This window comes from Schistocerca gregaria, chromosome 2, assembly GCF_023897955.1.
Source record: "Schistocerca gregaria isolate iqSchGreg1 chromosome 2, iqSchGreg1.2, whole genome shotgun sequence".
Lineage (NCBI taxonomy): Eukaryota > Metazoa > Arthropoda > Insecta > Orthoptera > Acrididae > Schistocerca > Schistocerca gregaria.
The window spans coordinates 38,049,364-38,072,066 of NC_064921.1; the positions used below are offsets into that span (position 1 = coordinate 38,049,364).

The window sequence follows — 22,703 nt, forward strand, 5'->3', positions numbered from 1 at the left end:
AAAATAAAATACTGTTACTTGCAGAAAGCAAGGCATCATAGCTCAGATTGACCAGTTGTGAAACTGACATGTTGAAAGGACATAAAGTGGTGTACGGCAACACTCCAATCACCTCACAGGGAAGTTTGAGAAGGTTGAGTCACCCTCCTTCCGGTATATTTTACTGACAAAATGTACATCTGAAGATGTAATTTAAAATAAAGAAACCTGTCATGTTCCTGTAAAAGTTCATACACAGCTGAAAGTGGTTTAATTCAGAAACATCAGATCACACTGTTATTCCATTCTAGATTTTCCATTGTTTCTTCTGTTTTGTTCATATGCTGTTTTGGATTAAGAAATTTTGTAAATTTGTAAACTGGAAACCAACTGAACTTTTGTGGTAAGTTAAAACTATAGACTGGATCCACACCCAAACTGGGACATGTGCATTTTGCAGACAAAACACTATGAGGTGCTCCATCACAGAATTTTAACAGATCATGAGGGCCCCTCCAGATTTTCCACAGAAATAATTTCCATATATTATTATTATGTAGAGAATGTTTAACGAAGCATCAACATCAAGGTAATAAATAAAGAGAAGATAGAAGTCATAGCAGTTCTTCGAAACAAGACATTCAAAATGGAACTTATCTTCAAAGTCATATTTATCTTAGCGTATTTGTGAAAGCCTATTAGTGTAGACTATTTGTGATAACATTTTTCCTACATGCTCCAATTGTAAATGCCAGTGAACTCCCCCCTGTGCACATACCATTGAGGCCTATCCTAACTACATTCACAGCTTTTGTGTCTCCATGCACAATTCCTCTTCCATATCATCAACATCCATATCACTGCATACCACTGTTGGCTGTCAGGCTCCAGCATGCAAGAGAGCAGGGGGAGGGGGTGGGGCTCCTCACTCGGGATTTAGAGCATTCTCGAAAAATGGTTGTTCCCGTGTAGGAAGCAGAGCGGTAAACACGTGCCAGCAGCTAAACAATGGAAGTAGTTTTACATGTTGCCCTGCTTTCAATTTTGTACATTTTTTTTTTTTTTTTTTTTTGTGATTGGATAATAATAAGTGGCAGTGGATGAATGCATGCACCAGCTTCTGTAACAACAAATATACAACATTAATCGCAGGGCCACATGTGAAACAATTCACATGATTTGTCAATACTCTCCACACCTCTCACTTCTCCCGCCCACAGCCAATCACCTTTTGTTTCTTCTCTGTCTCTACCTGTTGTTCTGTCTATTTGCTCTTATTCCTTCTATTCCTTAATTTCTTTATTATTTTTATTTCTAATTGTCTCTTCCTTTTCTAATTTCATATAAAATCCACAATTCTGTGGATCAAAGCAATCAGGTAGATGTAGAATTTCTCAACTGCCTAAGAGCATTTGACCGAATATATCACTGAAGCTTTTTAACAAAAGTATGGTGTATGAGGTACCAAACAAATTTTTATGAGTAGGCTGAGGATTTCTTGGTAAGGAGAGTACAGTGTCATATCTTGGGTGGGAGAGCCATTAACATATACAGGGTTATTACAAATGATTGAAGCGATAACACAATGCTTTGCACACACGTACAAAAACTCAAAAAGTTTTTTTAGGCATTCACAAATGTTCAATACGTGCCCCTTTAGTGATTCGGCAGACATCAAGTCGATAATCAAGTTCCTCCCACACTCGGCGCAGCATGTCCCCATTAGTGAGTTCGAAAGCATCGTTGATGCGAGCTCGCAGTTCTGGCACATTTCTTGGTAGAGGAGGTTTAAACACTGAATCTTTCACATAACCCCACAGAAAGAAATTGCATGGGGTTAAGTCGGGAGAGCGTGCAGGCCATGACATGGGTTGCTGATCGTGATCTCCACCACGACTCATCCATCGGTTTTCCAATCTCCTGTTTAACAAATGCCGAACATCATGATGGAAGTGCGGTGGAGCACCATCCTGTCGAAAGATGAGGTCAGCGCTGTCGGTCTCGAGTTGTGGCATGAGCCAATTTTCCAGCATGTCCAGATACACATGTCCTGTAACGTTTTTTTCGCAGAAGAAAAAGCGGCCATACACTTAAAACCGTGAGATTGCACATAACACGTTAACTTTCAGTGAATTGCAAATTTGCTGCACCGTTGAGAAAAAATGTCGCTTCATCATTGAAAACAAGTTTCGCACTGAATGTATCCTCTTCCATGAGCTGTTACAACAACGCCGAAAATTCAAAGCATTTGACTTTGTCATCGGGTGTCAGGGCTTGTAGCAATTGTAAATGGTAAGGCTTCTGCTTTAGCCTTTTTCGTAAGATTTTCCAAACCATCGGCTGTGGTACGTTTAGCTACCTGCTTGCTATATTCGTCGACTTCCGTGGGCTACGCGTGAAACTTGCCCGCACGCGTTCAACCGTTTCTTCGATCACTGCAGGCCGACCCATTGATTTCCCCTTACAGAGCATCCAGAAGCTTTAAACTGCGCATACCATCGCCGAATGGAGTTAGCAGTTGGTGGATCTTTGTTGAACTTCGTCGTGAAGTGTCGTTGCACTGTTATGACTGACTGATGTGAGTGCATTTCAAGCACGACATATGCTTTCTCAGCTGCTGTCGCCATTTTGTCTCACTGCACTCTAGAGCGCTCTGGCGGCAGAAACCTGAAGTGCGGCTTCAGCCGAACAAAACTTTATGAGTTTTTATACGTATCTGTAGTGTGTTGTGACCATATGTCATACAGTGAATTTATGAAATCGCTTCAATAATTTGTAATAGCCCTGTATAAAAGTAACTTGAGGTGTGCCTCAGGAAGGTGTACTAGGACACTTTTATTCTGTTGTATATCAGTGACCTGGCAGGCCACATTTACAGTAACCTCAGGCTTTTTGAAGATGATGCAGTTCTCTGTAATGAAGCACTATTGGAAAAAGGTTGCAAAAATAGTGCCTGATATCTCAGCAAGATTTCAAAGTGCTGAAAAGAACAGCAACTTACTTTAAAATGTTTAGAAATATAAAATTCAGCACCTCACAAAAGACAGAAACATAGTAGCATAAAATATTGAGTAACAGTCAGAAACAGTCAACTCACACAAATACCTGGTTGTTACAATTTGTGGGGACTTGAAACTGAATAATCACATAGGCTCAGGGGCAGGTAAAGCAGATCCCAAACTTTAGTTCGTCAGTAGGATACTGGGAAAATATAGTAAGTCAACAAAGGAGACTGATGCACAATATGCCACAGTACATTGCTCGAGCGTGTGGGACCATTGTCAGTAGAACTAAACGGGAATATTGAACATGTACAAATGAGGACGCAGTGACACAGAAAAGTTGAAAAACTCGATACAGCAGATTAGCAAAGACGGATGCTGGCTATGCCTACCCTACAAAAGCCTACTGTAGTAGTATTGAGAACCGTTATTATGTGAGGAGTGTATGATTAGGGTACAGTCTCCTACGTATTTCTCCCAAAATGACCGAAAAGAGACAGTTGATCTAATTACTGTGCACACAGAGACATTTTAGGTGTAATTCTTCCTGCAAGCCATATGTGAATGGAATAGAATGTGGAAAAATGGGAAGTACCCTCTAAGATGCACCACAACAATTTTCAGAACACGAATACACAGTAGATAACTACTCACTTTTTCTCTTCTACCACACACGAACTAAATGTGGCACCAGCTCACTAATGTATTATCTTTGATGTGTTACTTTCTCTGTGACAGCTTCTCCTTCAGCTTTTGGTCCCTTCCTTGTCATAACAAATTGGTCCTTCATAATCTAGGACTAAGTGATTTTCTCTCCCCTCCCCCCCCCCCCCCCTTCCCTCCCTTACCATCCTGCCACTTTCCAACCCACAACAATAAATTCCTCTTTCTTCCCAGAAGAAGAACCTACAGTTCTAAAAGCTACGAGTTTTGTGTTCAATACCATCTGTATTGGGAGTTGCACCTCCTGAAGGTACGTCCTGGCTCTTTGTGAAAGTAATAGTTCCTTAAATTTATACGTCCTCCCTGTAACTAGTTTCCTTGCTGGTTTGCTATTCTGTCTCTCCCTTGCATTCCTGTTCCAACTTACTCCATTTCAATCTTCTCCACTTTCTCTCTCTCCCTCCCATTCTTCCCCGCCTCCCCCCCCCCCCCCCCCACCTCTACTGGTACTTTATTTACACACTTGTCCTAGACACCCCTCATTATTTCGAGTGAGTCTGTACCAGTCATCAGCATAGTGCACACAGGGCCTCACATCACCCTCCTCATTTTACCTTTCTACCTCTTTGGTCATTGTCACATTTTTTTAAAACTATTTTTCTGTCATCAGTACCCCTAGAAGTTTCCTCCTCCCCTCACTTCACTTGATGTTTACCTCACTTTAAATTGCAGAGGTAGGGAACTATGAAGGTATGTGTCCATAATCCAGATTCATGCAATGCTTTTCCAACTTGAAATAAATTGTGGGGTTCAAAAACAAAGCAATCAATAGTTACATAATTTTACATGTATGTAGCTTTCTTTGGAAAATTTATTCAGGTCATTTGGTTGGAATGTAAGAATGCAGAAATGGAAAACAAAAAATAATTGTAGTCAGCGACTAGAGAAAAAAGGAAAAGACTGAAAAACAAGTAGCTCACCATAAGGTATTGTTAATAGGCTGGCAGAAATTAAAATCACAAAATATGTTTAAAAACAATGGATTACAAAATATTATTACATCAAGTATCTTATTGATGAAATTTTATTTACGAATATCTAAACAACTTGACACAGTTCTTGGAATCGCACAAACACTGTCGTTAATTGAGGTCAAGGTTAACTGAGTGCATGACTACCTTAATGGGGACAATATCTGGACAGTACATGGGTTGGAAGTACGGTGTTGTGATTGTGCTAAACATGTGATGGCTGCCCTCAATCTCCCAGGGCTGATGAAATGTGTGGAACGTCCTGTGCACGCCAGGCGGGTAACAATCACCCTCGTCCGGAGAATGCAAGCCGCTGGGCGATCCGATCAACACCTCCTTGAAGAATCGGGACAAAAACAAAATCGCAACACGTGCAGAAGAAACTAAAAAAATAACATGTAAAGTTGCCTCCTAACAGCATGGCAGGACAATTATGCATCTCAGCTGTGGTGCAAACAAGATATTGAGCATGTTTACTTCAATTGGTAGAACTGTTTGTCTACAGTAATCGTCTACAATAACTGTGAAATCTCTTGACACTTTTTGTCTTTACCTTAATGACATATTAATTGTGATACTTTTTAGTTTTTGCACCAGCTGAAGACTATGGAAATAAGACATGCATAATCAGTCTGTCAGTGAGGTGTATCTAAAGGCTATACAATAAACAAAAATTAATCTGTTAACATTCGTTAACATATGAGTTTATGGCTATAAGGAAAGAACTTCAAATAACACATAAAACATAAGCAACAAATAGGCAAGCATACAGTGCAAAAAAATTAATGACAGATAAAATGTTTGGGAGTCACATGCATGTTAACATACTTGCCATCTACTATGCAAAACAGCTTCTTTACAATTCAACTGTGGGTTATAAAACAGAATACAATATACTAAGTTAATGCTGACTGTTTAATGGATTTTTCAACTTTTAGTTCCACAGCTAATATTATTACGGATTCTCTAATTTTTTCCATAATATGAATGAAGCCACATCTTCAATATTTTATTTATAGTACATGTCTGTTACATATTTGTGAGGATCCATTAATAATTTTCTTGATCTTTTTACATGCAAAGCCTTCATAACTTTTCTTCTCTGAATGTACAAAGCAGCTAAAAGTAGCAGTAGAACAGTTTAATGTGTCTTAATCCATATTATCCATATTTCTCATTGCAATATTAAAAATAACATCTGTGAAAAATTTTTCTCTTCATCATTGCATAATCAGAGATTCGTAGGATTTTAGTTGAGAAGGGGCTGTCCTCAAGCAGGTCATTATAAACACCACAGTGCTTCACTAGGAGTGGTTCTGCTGCAAGTGGTATGCCGTTGCCTCCTCTGGCCTTCGGAATGAGGCCTTCAGAATGATTTATTTGCCTGTACTTGCTTTACTGTGGACTCAAAATACTACTAGTAATAAAAGAATTTGTTACATTGTTTATGATTACTACAGTATGTCTGTAGATTTTTGCACGGAAGGGTGCGGATCTATGCTCATTCCCTTATTCTTCTTCTGAAACTTTATATTGTGAACAATCTAATAGTAAGCAGAAACTAAATCTTGAGTGGCATACATTTGTAATTATCTAACTAGTTTCACCACTGAAGCATTCTATGTGTAACTGCTAGATAGCACTCTTTACTTTATAATCATAATGATTTAAAATGCAGTGAAAAACTTAAATATTAATGAACAGATACACAGTGAAAAGCTATGCACTCAACACAAGTTACTAGTAGACTCTTCCTACCTGGGATGGCCCAGCAAGGGATGGCTGTGGAGGAAATCTCTTTCCAGCTCTTATGTCCTTCACACGTTTAATTGCCAGGAGAATCTTCTTTTGGTGACCCAGTTTCACAATGCCGATGTCCTCCAGGTCCTCCCATGTGAGTTGAGTGACATCTTCAACAGTTTTATAACACTGTTGATGCAGTGCCGGACCATATTCTTCCAAACGTAGCAGTCGCAACCATTCGTCTAGTGAACCCTACAGTTAATACCGAGATAGAGCATTAGTGTTTCTTTGATTACTCCCTTGACATGAAAGCGTACTGAATAGATTCAATATCAATTAATAATATTTTAAAATATGGTTGCAACTGATGAATGAGATATGAGATATAAAACTTGAGAAAAAGAAAAAAGGAACACCAGAGTAAATACAAAATAAGCAAAGAAAAAACGGAAAGTCGTATTTCAGGAAATAAGGCCGAAAAAAAGGAAAGATCATAGAATGTCATGTAAGAGGGTCGAGATGGCAAAAACCGTGAAGATGTGTCAACTTTTGTGATTTTGCCACATATTTTGAACAAAGCTCTGTTTTATATGGTCCCTGCTTAAAAGTTTACGTCAGTTACCGAGTTATGACTACCACTCTGCTTCTTGCTAAGTTGCATTAACAAATGTCCATTCTATAATTGTTTTGAGATTGCAAGAATCATATCAAGTATACTTTAACAAATCAAAACTAAATCAAAAGGGTCAAAAGGATGAAAATGTCAAACATATCCAGAAATAATGATTTTCTTTAGTTTCTGCATTCAGCCCAAATTGCTATTTTCTGCTGTTAGAGGAGCCTACACAGATGTAAAAAACCACACCGAGGGTACGAGAAGGAAGCAGCACCACTGGAGACAATTGTGCCTGAGCTACAGTTACGGCATGATTTGATGAGAAAAAGAATCAGACCAGCAATACGAGATGAGTACGGCAACCGTCTGGTACGGTATCGACACCACTAAGCACATGCACATTACATAATCTAACTGTATTAATTGTGAATAACTTACAGGAATATAGTCTGGCAGTCCATCAGAAATATTAAGTTGAGCAATTTCAGCCTTTAGTTTCTTCCTATGGTTTGGTTTCTTGATTCCAATGGCCGTGAGATCCTATAAAAAGGCAAATGTCATTCATTTTTCATTCTTCGTATATAATATCTTTAGTTTCAACAAAATGAATTAGGGAAGATTGCTAGCTGTCATACAAAAGAGGTGTCGATTGGGAGACAGGTACATTTAAGAGTAGACTAACATCTCAGACACAGTCCTCCACTGTCTTTAAAAAAAAATACACATACACTTTTATACATGTCTAACTGCACACTTATGTCCTCATCTCTCAACTGAGGTGAGTAGTGATCTCCGCCGGGATGGGTAGTGAGGGTGTGTGTGAGGCTGGGGAAGGAGACAGGAGCAGGTGGAGGGCCCCTGTTTCCACTCCATCTCACACGTTTCCTGTCCACCTGTGCACCTGAATAGACCTTTCCCCTTTTCTTCTCCTCCCCTCTCCACCAGCAGAACTGCACCTAGCAGCCCATAGTCTCGTATTCTCCCGGAAAGCACTTCGGTGTCTGTAACCACCAGTACTCTGCTGTCCCTCACTTTCCCCACTGCACTTCTAGTGTACCCTCTGCTACGCAGTGTGGCAGAGATCGTCACTCACTTCGGTGGGGCCTCGCTGCCCAGTGATGACAGAGGTAAATGTGCAAGTTGCAGATGTATGGATGTAAGTGTTTTGCTAAATCTGAAAGACTGTATCAAACAGCTTAGTCTACTTTTAAATGTGCCTGTCTGCCACTCAGCACCTCCTCAGTGTGGTGGTATCAACTCATCCCACTTAATATCACTGTTATTCCATCTGGGGTTTTCTTTTGTTCTTAGTTTCAAAACTTACAAACAAAATTTTATGAAGATTTGTAAGTAGTTACACAAGTAATGATTCCACACAACTATGACTGGCAAATAGAACTGGCAAAGTATTACCAAATATCTTATACTACATAAAAATATAGAAAAATCATTTTCTCCAGCATTTGCTGTTAAGAATTATTGTAGCTGTATCCCAATATTATGGTGTTCACATACAAAAAAGGAAGTGAAATGTACAGATTAAGCAATTCGCAACAACAAAAATAATCGATTTTTGACAGTATAAGATCTACTTACCGAGTGGTGGCAGGAGAACACTTATAAAAAAACAGGTTTCACATATGCGAGCTTTTGGAGCCAGTGGCCACTTCTTCTGGAAGAGGGATTGAAGGGAAAGGAAGAGGGGTGAAGGAAAAGGACTGGAGAGATTTAGAAACAGGGGAAGAGTTTGGAAAAGTGTGCCAGAATCCCAGATCAGGGGAGACTTATCGGACAGGACGTAAGTATGGTAAGCCTCCCGTGACCTGGGGTTCTGGGTCACATTTCCGGAATGTGCCCCTTTTCCTAAACCTCTTCAGTCCTTTTCATTCTCCACTCTTCATTTCCTTTCAGCCTTTCTACCAGAAGAAGGAGTCACTGGTTCCAAAGGCTTCTTTTTTGTTTACATTTATGCTCTCCTGTCATTACTGGGTGAGTACATTTTTTTATCTATGCAATTACTTTGCGGAGTAAGCAGCTTGTATCTCTAGAAATCGTGTCTGATGTTGAACATCATGTTATACCTAAGAGCTGCTACATTAATTATACTGACTATATCCCCACACAAATAAAACTTCTTTGAAAAATGTGTGCTTTTATTTCCGAGAAGCCGAATAATGGACTGTTAACCAGTTTTGAAATCACATTGTCAGTCTCGGAACCTGATTATGTGATTGTATTCATCATCAGTTATATCATACACAATGTGTGTGAGACTGGCGACACTGCAAGTGTTCTGGCGACACTGTGCTGTTCTACTCGGGCTTCTGAGTGCTCGGCCTGAGTTTCGCCTATGTACAGCCGTTGTGAGATTTTTACAAATTATGACCAACATTATTGCCACCAGGGTTTGTGTTAAGCTTGAGGAATCTGCAATTATGACCTTTAAAAATTGAAACAGGCGTACAGGGAATATTTCTCATTGATGGCACAGATAGCACAGATTCATCCCAAGTAAATTTTGCATCATCACAATGCCCCACCTCACATGGCCATTCCCATCACAGAATTTTTGTCCTCAAAAGGCATTTCTGTTGTCTCACAGTCCCCTGTTCACCTGATCTTAATCCTTGTGACTTTTCTTATTCCTTTGAAAAATGTTTTAAAAGTTCGTCATTTTTGGACTCTGTAGAACATTCGAAAGAATGTGACCTACATGTTAAAGACCCAACCAGTTGTAGCCTTTCAGCACTGTCACCAAGGCTGGGAATGATGACTCTGTTGGTGTAAGGGAACTACCATGTAGTGGACAATACTTCAGTTCGAAAAAAAAATAAAAAATAAAAAATAAAATAAATAAAATAAACCTTTGGTAGATAAAAAATTTATCTCGTTACTTTTCTCACATACCTCAAAAACATTCTTGACATCCACCAACTGCATCTAATCCAGAATGAATATTTGCCCCTTCCCACAGCAAATTACCCATACTTATACCAAAGTGTCACATACCAGACAGTCACAAAACTATTGATGTGTGATATGGTCCTTGTAACTTGTCTGTAATAATTCAACTTACTCTCTGTACAGGCATTTTAACCACACCAACACATCCCTATTCTCTGTTAACAGTTTACTTCAAACTTACCTCTGGTGTCATTTTGCACATTGTGGGCATATCATAACCAGCTGAAGCAAACAGGGGAAAATATTCTTCAAAATGAAGATCCATAAGCCAAGCATGTAGGACATCCTGATCCTGCAGTGCACAAAAAGGGTATTATCATTATTCCAATAATGATCTTGAACAAATCACAGAATAATGCATTGCCTCAGCCTAGAGAACAATTGTATCCTATAAACAAAAATTCATAATAAAGTAGCATTTGTCCACAAATTTTATCATTCAACAGAATTAGGCATCAGAATCAGCTTCGTTAGGTAGGTTTAGGTGTTGTTTCTTAACAATAATACTTCTGCTTATGCCGTATGAGTCAAGGACATGGGTTTCTCTATATTTATATCCATTTTCTCCTAATCAGGATCACAAACATTAAATTTGATTTTTGTGGCTAGTTTCAATTCTCTTCAAAAACTGTCATCAAATCTTGTAGCTCTTGTATCAAGTGAATTTATACTAAAGGTTTAGTTTTTAAATAAAACTTTAATTTAACAGTTCACAATAGAAAATGCCACAAGAGCTGATAATGGCTTCTGAAGAGAACAGGACCTGTTTCGTGTTTCAAGTGGTGTGGAAACTGATACAAATTATAAAGATTGTGTGTCCCCAGACATTATGCCATAGTTTTACAAAATCTCTATAGTAAGTGTAGGCCTGCACAACAAGAAAATTATCATTCTCAGCTTTACACAATGATATCAAAGTTTTTACAGCCTGCAGAATTGAACAGTTTTTACTGAAGCAGTTTTGGATTAAGCAAATAAACAGATCTTTCTTACATGCTGCTCTTATGAAAGTGGGTAAAAATACAGGATGGTCCATTTGAAGTTTCGGATGAGATTATCTCGAAAACTATACATCAGGTAAAAATAGTGGGTAAGACAAGTTTGTAAGCTCAAAGGGGGACATCAAATGATTCTACACGTGACCACCAGCCACCACCCCCTTGGTTGGGGGGGGGGGGGGGGGGCTCAACTTTTAAATCTTTAATGGAAACACCCATTGTTATTGCAGATTCGGATTCTACATAAAAAAGTAATCAAGTTTTGTCTGAAACATTTTTAAACCACAGACAGATAGCACTGATGTCGAGAACAAAGTAAAATTAGGAAAGAACTCCAATTTATTTAGAATTATGTAAGACACATGAAATTTATAAAAAATTTGCACCATTTCTTTTGTTACATCAAATTAAGCTATTTTTGTACAAAATGTACTGTATCCTCTTTTTAGTGTCACCCAGGAAAGACGACATGTACGTAGTAGAATGATGTTCCCATGGTGTGCTTCATTAGTGAGAGTCCCCTTGCGTCTCACAATCTGGGGTGCTTCATTAGTGCGAGTCCCCTTGCCTCTCACAATTTGGGGTGCTTAATTAATGAAATTAGCCATGAATAAATTGTTCTAAATTATCCACATTTGTTTCAGTGCATTAAGTTAATCATCTGCAAAAGTTAGCCACAGTTTTGAGCAGCACATCCCATGGTATGGCTGCATACGCTCTTTGAATGCATTGCTCCATATTGTTTTGAGTTGTGGGCTGTCTCTCATAAATAATATTTTTTAAACAATCCCACAAGAAAAAATGAGGAGATGTTAGGTCTGGTGAACGTGGAGGCCACTGAATTGCTCCACCATGTCCCGTTCACCGACCAGGGTACCATAAATTTAAAACGTTCCTTACATTTTTAGCGGAATGTGGAGCTGCTCTTTCCTGTTGGAACCACATTCTTTGTCTGGTTTCTAAATCAACATCTTCCATTAGTTCCAACAAATCATCATGGAGAAGTTGTAAATAAGATTCCCCAGCAACATTTCAGTGAAAAAGATATGGTCCTATCAAGTAACCATTTAAAATTCCACCCAGACCATTAACAACCATTTGTGTTGATTGTCAATGGGTCTGTGCCAGAGTGGATTGACAGGGGACCAATAATAACAATCATGACTATTTAATTCACCATTGTTTTTGTGCGTGGCTTCATTGGTGAACATTATGTATCTAAAAAAAATCATTGTTATCTCTTATCATTTCCAAGGCCCATTGGTAGAAATGCATGCTGTAACTTTGCGAGTAAGTATGCAATAGCATTTTATTGCAGTAAGCTACTCTAAAATACAGGCTCATAGCTTTGGAGCCGTTGGTGGTGCAATATACAGCTGCTGGTATCTTAGCATGACTCTCTCGCACCAGTCACTAGCCTAGCTGTGGGAAGCGCAACCTATGTTAGTTTGACAACAAAATATTCAAGCCTCCAAGAATGTAAATAAACAGTATTAAATGTTACTCAATTTTGTTAATAGTCAATATACAGCCCTTTGTTATTAAAAGGAAGGTTGTGTTAAAATCTCATATGCCTTGCTGAGATACTTCCAGATTTACAGACAGTTAACCAAAACACCAAAAACCAATACTTATTTGATTAAAGTCAGTTAGTATTCATAGCAGTTTGTCTTTAAGTATCATTTGGAATTATTTTTCATTTTTGTAACATTCAGAAAGGATTAATATTTATTTAATAGCTATTTGTTTTGGTTGTGTGAATAAATGAGAGTGAGTGAGAGTATATATGTGGGATATACGTAAAGATTCAATATTATGTGATGTTAAAACATTATGTAACTATGTCACGGCAAAGTGTGAAGCAAGCAGTTGCAATGAAAGCTGTAATTTCCCTACCTTGCTGATGACTTATGTCCAAGTGCACTTGCTTTTGTAAGAAGGCAGCCAGAATAGCCATTTGCAGAGTAATAATTTTATAAAGTCAATTCAAGATTAGTTTCCTTTTCGTTTGGTTTTGTTAAACAATTCATTAAGATTTGCATCATGAAGTGACGTAAATGCATCTGTGAATATTGATTGGCATAGGACAGTTTTGATGTGAGAAAGAACATGAAGGATTGTTTCGATTGGCTGGTCATTTTGAACACCTAATCAGAGTTAAGCATTTCCAGGGCTTATCAAGTAGTTATAGGCCCTGGAAGGAACGGCAGGTGGTGAGTCGTTGGCTAGCTATTGGACATACAGATCATGTTGGACGTATCCGTCTACATTATGAGTAAAATGAAGAAGTTACTGGTATTTCGCGTCCGGATGGTATTGCCGTGAAAGCAGTCACATTTAGAGAGCTTTGTGAATTGTTTAGTTGGAAAGATAAACACGTATGAACTTTCGGTCTTTGTAGAATTCTGCGTAGCATGTTTTATATTTATCGATGGAACAGTTGATAAGCAGTTTCTTTATTAGAAAGCCACAAAAAATAAGACCGAATGTGAAATTCACATGTTGTAGCAGAGCATCGACTGTAGATCACGTAATAATTCGGGTTGGACTTAAGTATATTTCTGGCTGTCTTGCTTGTATAATGGGTTGTATGAACTGTGAGATGAGGACCATTGATATTAGTCATTTAAATAAATACAGGCTGATGATTAATTCTTTAATTTTGAGCCTAAAGAAATAAAGAATTTGTTGCAGAATTTTGACATTTTTTCTAAAAGAATGAAGCAGTCGCTCTCCACCCGAAAATCGTTGTTACAGGATAGCTTCCTACCAGAGTTTATGCAGACTTTGCAAACGTAAGTATTGAAGATATTGCTCTTCAACACGCCTTTTAACATCGTCTGAACGGTATCTACGCATGCAGGGAATCACGCTGGTGACCAGACGCTGTACTGAGGTAGGTGGAACTTTTTATAGTGCACAGTACGACGAAAGGCAGTGGTCAAACAATTACGCAACTAAGGGCAACTTTTAACTCGCCCCGCCGCAACGCATATCTTTCAGCATTAATGCCTGTGTCCGTGTGATATAACATGCATGATATTTATGTGCCTTCAAAATCCTCAAAACAGTCCATTTTGGTATTCCAGTTTATCTGAGTCATTTTGGGATCCAGTTGAACACAGGCAAGACTGGTAAGGATACGAGCGTCATTTTCATTGTATTCGCGATGGCGAGGTGGATGATGCATGTATCCATTTCGAGCTCATTGAGTGCAATTTAGAATAATGTTTTCGCTTGGATGTCGTCTGTTTGGGAAACGATCTGCATACAATTGCGCAGCTGCAGCGTAATAGTTATGGCATTCACCTAAAATTAACATCATATCAACAATCTCTGTACGAGGACAGTGAGCCATGTTTTGCTAAAGAATAATTTATTTTCATCAGTTGAAGTTTACATTCATAATCTGAAAGTGAAGTGACGTCTGATCGCATTGCACCGACCTTTATACTGAGCCATAGTTCGCAGTTTGGCCACAGTAACGCCACAGTCGGGTGAGTAATGCAATTGTGAAGAGTACCCTAACGAGATTTTAATACCATTCCGCCTCCCTCCATCAAAAACTGTAGCAGGTAGGATACATCCTGCAAAAAAAGCTTAATTTCACATAATGGAAGAATTGGTGCACATTTTGTATCGATTTGATGCAACCTTCTCAGATCATTCTAAATAAATCGGAGTTCTAATCCAATTTTAATTTTTCTAGATTTCAGCGTCACGTGTCAATGGTTTAAAAAAACGTTTCAGACAAAACTTGATTACTTTTTTTTATGGAGAATCCGAATCTACAATGACAAATGGGGGTTTCCATTTAAGATTTAAAAGTTGCCCCCCACCCCACCCAAGGGGGCGAGGGCTGGGGGTCATGTGTAGTATCATTTGATGTCCCCCTTTGAGCTTATGAACTTGTCTTACCCAATATTTTTACCCGATGTATAGTTTCCGAGAACCTCATCCGAAACTTCAGATGGGCCATCCTATATTGTGCATTTTAGGAAGTACCCTTTGCACCAATGAATAATAGCAAACGACCAAACACAGGCAATAACAGAAGTAGTGTGTGTGTGTGTGTGTGTGTGTGTGTGTGTGTGTGTGTGTGTGTGTGTGTGTGTGAGAGAGAGAGAGAGAGAGAGAGAGAGAGAGAGAGAGAGAGAGAGAGAGAACCTTCTTTAGGTACCTAATGGCCAGAAATCCTGTCTCATAATTTTATGGTTGGTTAGTTTCATGTTCCGTGGATCATTTTGAATTGTAATGATGTTAAATAAGTTATTATACAGTCACATGATAAATTAATTTGTAAATATGGCTTACATGCTGAACATTTGTAATACTTTATTTTTAACATACAGATGTGCATTAGTAATTCCTACCAATCACCTTTTACATGTTAAAATAATATAAATTCTTCTATGGGACAGAAAGAGTTGTCAAGGAGAAACTTTTTGGTTTCTCTTCAAATTTCACTTTGCAGTCTGTCAGGACATTTTATATCACTGAGTAAATGGTCAAAAATTGTAGTTCCAACCTTTTTTACTGTGAAGTAGTAGTTAGGACTTCTTCAAAGATGCCTACAAGAAAAGCTTTGGTGAGCATCACATATCATTATTACAGCACATTTTTCAGCAATAAAGACCTTCCTTCTTAAAAATGAGTTACCCCAAAATATTATTCCATATCACATTATTGAATGAAAATATGAAGAACATATCAGCTTACTAATTTGTCTCTCCCAAAGATTTGCAGCGATTCTAAATGCAAATGTGTCTGAATTAAGTTGTTTTAGGAGTTCCAAAATGTGCTTTCTCCAGTTTAAATTCTCATTGATACACACACTTAAGAATTTTGAAGTTCCCACCCTACACGTTATTTCCTCATCCTGTGTTACACTTATAATTGGTTTAGTAAACCTAGATGTGCATGCTGTGACTTCTTAAAATTGAGGGTGAGACCACTTGCAAAAAACTAGTTAATGATATTTTTAAGAACACTGTTTACCATTTTCTTCTGCTCCTGTATGTATGCTTGGATTGATTACAGTACTTGTGTCAGCTGCAAAATGTTGTAATTCTGCTTTGGTGAAAGTATTTCCCCTCCGCTGTGAGGACTTTGCTTGTGCAGAAGTGATCTGCAGGTAGTACATTTTTGCTAGGCGACGGAATACAGTGTATTGAGTGAAAGTGTTTCAAGTGAAATGGCGAATTACAAGATCCTATTCACTAAAGAGTATTCGTGTATGATTCATTCATGTGTGCTGGATAAGGACGTGCAGTAATGAGATTATTTTGAGAGGAATTTCCTGATGTTCGTGTTCCTAATCAGAGTACGATTCATAGATTGATAAATAAATTTTGTGAAATGGGAAGTGTTCTTGACAGGAAATGTAGACAACCACATGCAGTACTCACAGAAGTAACACTTGATAACATTGGGCATACTCTGGAAAGGTCTCCTAGAAAATGAGTTTGATTCTTTCTAAACAAATGGGAATTTTCTATATGGCTCTGTTGAAAGAGGAACAAGTTACAGCCCAATAAAATAACAACTTAAACAGGATGACCGTACAAAAATGTTGCAGTTTTGTGAACACAGTTTGAATAGGGCGCATGACAGAGAAATTGACCCCTCCTTTTTCAGACGAATCACGGTTCTACCTAAGTGGCTACGTTAGTTCATAAAATAATCATTACTGGAGTTTTGAAAAGCCTAACAAAAGGCATGAGGCACCTGTGCATGATCAGAAAATAGGAATGTGGTGTGCTATTAGTGGTGATAGACTAACAGATCTATTTTTTTAAGGAGCCATTTATATAGGCAGGATAAAATTGTATGGTAGATTACAGTAAAAAGGGAAGGTGACTCCTTACCCTCTCCCTTAAAACCCACATCATTTCGTCTTTCTCTCTCCTTCCCTCTTTCCTGATGAAGCTACCGTGGGTTGCGAAAGCTTGAATTTTGTGTGTGTGTTTGTGTTTATTTGTGTGTCTATCAACATACCAATGCTTTCATTTGGTAAGTTACATCAACTTTGTTTTTAGATATAAATGATATGAGAACATATATAGATATAGCACTGTTTCTTGTTGTGTATATCTCAGTGAAGATATATTACCTATGTATTCATAGTAATACCAGAGTAAGAATAAGTTCAAATAATAATGTTGGTCATAATGAAAAAGCAAAAGTTTCTTAATGGACTGTAGGTTATTTCTAATGAAACAATTTACTTTTTAAACATAATAAATATAAGACAAGATGGCATCACATATTGGTTAGTGGTAAATCACTCCAGTTCAAATTACGAAAATAATGGTGTTAAGTGTTATGTATGTGGAGAAAATGTAACCCAGGGACTCCGTATGTGTGAAGCAGCTCAACAGTGGGTTCACCCAAATTGTGTTGTCGCAGTTAGTTTAAATTACATTCCAATCAATAAAACGTGTTTGTGTAGTGGTCAGTGCAACGCCATTAACGAACTTTTCGTGGCATATGATGCAGGCATTGAACAATGTGTTGTTACAACATTAATGAATGATGTGTGCCGGGTAAAATCTGAAGTAAACAAACTAAAAAATGCCTTCTCAGTGGAAAAAAACCAAGTTGGCAAATGTAAAAGCAGCAGACACTCACTTTGACCTACTTTCTAACATGTCCTACACACCTAAAAAGGCTCATCAGGCTAACGTTTCCACAGATAATTTTCATATCAAATTAAGTAATAGATATCAGGTATTATCAGACAGTACTGTAGTGCAAAAAAAGAAGTAATTGCGAATTCTCGTGAATACCTTACAGCAAAAGGTCTCAATGAGAAACATTTAACTCATTCTGGCAGCAAAAAAGCAATAATAGATTATATATTAGAAACCAATATGATGATAAGGTTAACACTTTATTGCTGGGGAAAAATGAAAGGGCTGAAAATCGGAAAGTAAATCAAGAAAATATTTACTTATTCTCATACAGTCATGGAAGAGGGCTAGCTGAAACACTGAAAGAAAAACTGGAAAAGGTAAATGTTATGGGTCTAGTGAAACAAGGTGCGCCTCTGCATTTTGTTACGAAAGATATCCACAAATACAGAGACTCGGGTTCAAATAACTCATTTATAATAATAGCTGGAGCAAATAATGTTTACAAAAACGAAGCGAAACATGCAATAAGAAATCTGAAGAAAATGCTACAGTGTGTGCCAGCATTCAAAATAACTATTGTTAGTATTCCTGAGCGACATGACCTAACAAAAACATCTTGTGTAAATAAATAAATAAATAGAAATTATAAATCGTAAAATTGAGAACATGTGCAAATTGTTCTGCAACATTAGCTTTCTTAAAGCTGCCAATCTAAGAGAAGACTTCACAACACATGGAATGCACAGGAACAGCAGTGGCAAATCTAGATTGTGTGACTTAATACTGGAAAACCTACATCAATTCAATGAATCACAGTATCCACCAATAGCAGTAAGTATGGTAGAGACTAATCTAGGATCACAGAGTGGTACAACTGCAGTGACTTCAGATAAACTGAGAAACAATTCAAGTAAAGAAATTGCAAGTGTCATTAACTCCAGCTACAGCGACTACAGCACTGGAAACATTAACATTAACTGCAGCAGGGTCAACAACTAGATCACAGTGTTCCATCAAAACTACTGTAGTGTCACCACAGACTGCAGCAGTCTACAATCAAAAGAGGAGCTCGAGGCCTAGAAAACCTGCTCTACTAAACAAGATTTTTTATGGTTTCGCAACAAAAAAACTCGCCCATCTTGAGACCTAGGAAGTAAACTAGAACTGTTGGCAATGAATATTAGTGACAGTAATACTATTGATAATGCCAATATCCTTTGTTTTACTGAACACCATAAAAGGAGTGTATCAATATGCTGAATCTAGATGGCTATTGTATTGCCTCTCACTTTTGTAGAAACAGTGTGCAGAAGAGTGGTGTAATAATATATGTAAAAAAGAATATAATGTATAGATCTATAGAGCTCACAAAGTACTGTTTTGATCAGCATTTTGAAGCTTGTGGCAAAGAAATCAGCACCAATTACATTATAGTAACAGTGTATAGCGACCCATCAGGGTAGCAATGTATGTTCTTTAAGCAACTCGAATCTCTTCTATCCTATATATATTCAGAAAATAAAAATACTGTAGTCTTAGGAGACTTCAACATTAACTTTCTAGATTATGATAGTAGTAGAGCTGACATGCTACATATAATGAACACATACAACCTCACACCCAGGGTAGACTTCCCCACAAGGGTTACGAACTACTGTTCAAATCTTATAGGTAATATTTTCATTGATGGGAATAGAAACACCAATGCAACAGTAAAACAAGTCCTAAATGGTCTTTCAGACCATGATGGCCGATTGCTAACTATCAATGATATATGCCCACACGAGAAGGACGAAGTCTGTAAAAGGTCATTTAGGGTAATTAATAATGAAAATCTCATAATCTTCAACAGTTATCTTCAACTCAATGACTGGAGCCCAATTTATAGAGCACTGAAAGTCAATGACAAATTTAACCTATTTATAAATGAATTTATGTGGCACTTTGAAGCTGTCTTCCCTCTAAGAACTGCAAAGAACAAGTACCAGAGCCATATTAGCAAAAGTAATAAAGACATCATGTAGGGCTAAAAGACTGCTTTATGTTTCTCTCAGAAATATAAATGATCCTGAAATAAGAGCTCATTATAAAAGGTACTGCAAGATCTTAAATGAAGTTCTGATAAAGGCAAAAAGTATGTTCATCAAATCAGAAATAGATAATTCTGGCAACAAAATAAAAACCATCTGGGGTATTATTAAAAGAGAAACTGCTAGTTATTTGAGCAATGCAGGAAATATTGAAGTTAGACATAATGGGAATATCATTGATAAAGGTGAAGATTTTCAACAAGTATTTTTTGACTGCAGCGCATAAGATAGGGTGTAAAGGTTCTATAAATGACACCCTGAATCTTTTACAAAGAAGTGGACTTAGTGCAACACCGGAGATTAGCATGCCTCCTGTCACTGTTGAGGAAATTAAGAAGATAATAAGGACCATGAAAAACAAAAACTCAACTGCTATTGATGGTATTTGCTCAAAGTGTTGAAACACACACACATTTTCATTTGTGAAGTACTGTGCCACGTCTTTAATGAATCACTGACACTAGGAATTGTCCCTGATAGACTTAAATATGCAGTTGTGAAACCATTGTACAAGAAGGATGACAGAAACAAAGTAACCAATTATCATCCTATTTAATTCTGAACTTGTTTCTCCAAGATTCTCAAGAAACTTGTACACAGAAGGATACTTCAAAATCTTAGTAAATACAATTTTCTCAATAAAAGTCAATTCGGTTTCCAGAAAAACACCTAAACAGAAGATGCAATATATTCTTTCACCAATGCAATTCTTGAATCAATCAATAGTAAAATATCTCCATCTGGAATTTTTTGTGACTTTTCTACAGCATTCGATTGCGTGAACTGTGAGATTTTTCTGAGAAAGGCAGAATTTTATGCGTTAACTGGCGAAGCAGGGACATGGCTTGCCTCCTATTTAAAGGATCGGAAACAGAAAGTCATGGTAAAGGACACTAATGGGGAACCAGTGTTCTCTACTGGGGGCACAATAAACTGTGGGGTCCCACAGGGCTCTATTCTGGGTCTTCTACTTTTCCTTATTTTCATAAATGACCTTCCAGTATGTACAAGGGCTAAGGTAAAATTTCCCTTGTTTGCCAATGACATGACAATTCTGGTACACAATTCAACAAATACTAATCTTGAGATCACTGTAAATGCAATTTTTCAGGAGACCTTTAACTGGTTTACCTCTAACGACCTATCACTAAATTTTGAAGAAACTCAATTGATTCAATTCCATCTGTTGTTGTTGTTGTTGTGGTCTTCTGTCCTGAGGCTGGTTTGATGCAGCTCTCTATGCTACTCTATCCTGTGCAAGCTTCTTCATCTCCCAAAACTTAATGCAACCTACATCCTGAATCTGCTTAGTGTATCCATCTCTTAGTCTCCCTCTACGATTTTTACCGTCCATGCTGCCCTCCAATGCTAAATTTGCGATCCCTTGATGCCTCAGTTCATGTCCTACCAACCGGTCCCTTCTTCTTGTCAAGTTGTGCCACAAACTCCTCTTCTCCCCAATTCTATTCAATACCTCCTCATTAGTTCCTTGGTCTACCCATCTAATCTTCAGCATTCTTCTGAAGCACCACATTTCAAAAGCTCCTATTCTGTTCTTGTCTAAACTATTTATCATCCATGTTAAACTTCCATACATGGCTACACTCCATACAAATACTTTCAGAAATGACTTCCTGACACTTAAATCTATACTCGCTGTTAGCAAATTTCTCTTCGGGGAAGCACTTTCCTTGCCATTTTTGCTAGTCTACATTTTATATCCTCTCTATTTCAACCATCATCAGTTATTTTGCTCGCCAAATAGCACAACTCCCTTACTACTTTAAGTCTCTCATTTTCTAATCTAATTCCCTCAGCATCCCCCCGACTTAATTCGACTCCATTCCATTATCCTTGTTTTGCTTTTGTAGATGTTAATCTTATATCCTCCTTTCAAGACACTGTCCATTCCGTTCAGCTGCTCTTCCAAGTCCTTTGCTGTCTCTGACAGAATTACAATGTCACTGGTGAACCTCAAAGTTTTTTTTCTTCTCCATGGATTTTAATACCTGTTCTGAATTTTTCTTTCATTTCCTTTACTGCTTGCTCAATATACAGATTGAATAACGTTGGGGAGAGGCTACAACCCTGTCTCACTCCCTTCCCAACCACTGCCTCCCTTTCATACCCCTCGACTCTTACAATTGCCATCTGGTTTCTGTACAAATTGTAAATACCCTTTCGCTCCCTGTATTTTAACCCTGCCACCTTCAGAATTTGAAAGAGTGTATTCCAATAAAAAGTTTTCTGTAAGTCTGCAAATGCTAGAAATGTTGGTTTGCCTTTCCTTAATCTTTCTTCTAAGATAAGTCATAGAGTCAGTAATTGCCTCACGTGTTCCAATATTTCTACGGAATCCAAACTGATCTTCTCCAAGGTCAGCTTCTACCAGTTCTTCCATTCGTCTGTAAAGAATTGGCTTCAGTATTTTGCAGCTGTGACTTATTAAACCGATAGTTCAGTAATTTTCACATCTGCCAACACCTGCTTTCTTTGGGATTGGAATTATTATATTCTTCTTGAAGTCTGAGGGTATTTCGCCTGTCTCATACATCTTACTCGCCAGATGGTAGAGTTTTGTCAGGCCATCAGTAGTCTAACGGAACATTGTCTACTCCCGGGGCCTTGTTTCGACTCAGGTCTTTCTGAGCTCTGTCAAACTCTTCACGCAGTATCATATCTCCCATTTCATCTTCATCTACATCCTCTTCCATTTCCATAATATTGTCCTCAAGTACATCGACTTTGTATAGACCCTCTATACACTCCTTCCACCTTTCGGCTTTCCCTTCTATGCTTAGAACTGGGTTTCCATCTGAGCTCTTGATATTCATACAAGTGGTTCTATTTTCTCCAAAGGTCTCTTTAATTTTCCTGTAGGCTGTATCTATCTTACCCCTCATGAGATAAGCCTCTACATCCTTACATTTGTCCTCTAGCCATCCCTGCTTAGCCATTTTGCACTTACTGTCGATCTCATTT

The 22,703-nt window shown here is 38.0% G+C and overlaps 1 protein-coding gene across 9 annotated transcripts in view; it reads right to left on the reverse strand.

Moving 5' to 3' along the window:
- The window catches only part of LOC126336277 (caskin-2), a 942,083-nt gene that overhangs the window by 11,607 nt on the left and 907,773 nt on the right, over positions 1-22,703 (reverse strand). For all 9 annotated transcript variants that reach the window (XM_049999790.1, XM_049999789.1, XM_049999788.1 and 6 more), the window contains 4 exons: positions 10,180-10,290; positions 7,473-7,574; positions 6,434-6,670; positions 4,823-5,011 (listed from right to left, as the gene is read on the reverse strand). In XM_049999790.1, coding sequence (XP_049855747.1) covers positions 4,823-5,011; positions 6,434-6,670; positions 7,473-7,574; positions 10,180-10,290 — 639 coding nt within the window. The remainder of the gene's footprint in view (positions 1-4,822; positions 5,012-6,433; positions 6,671-7,472; positions 7,575-10,179; positions 10,291-22,703) is intronic.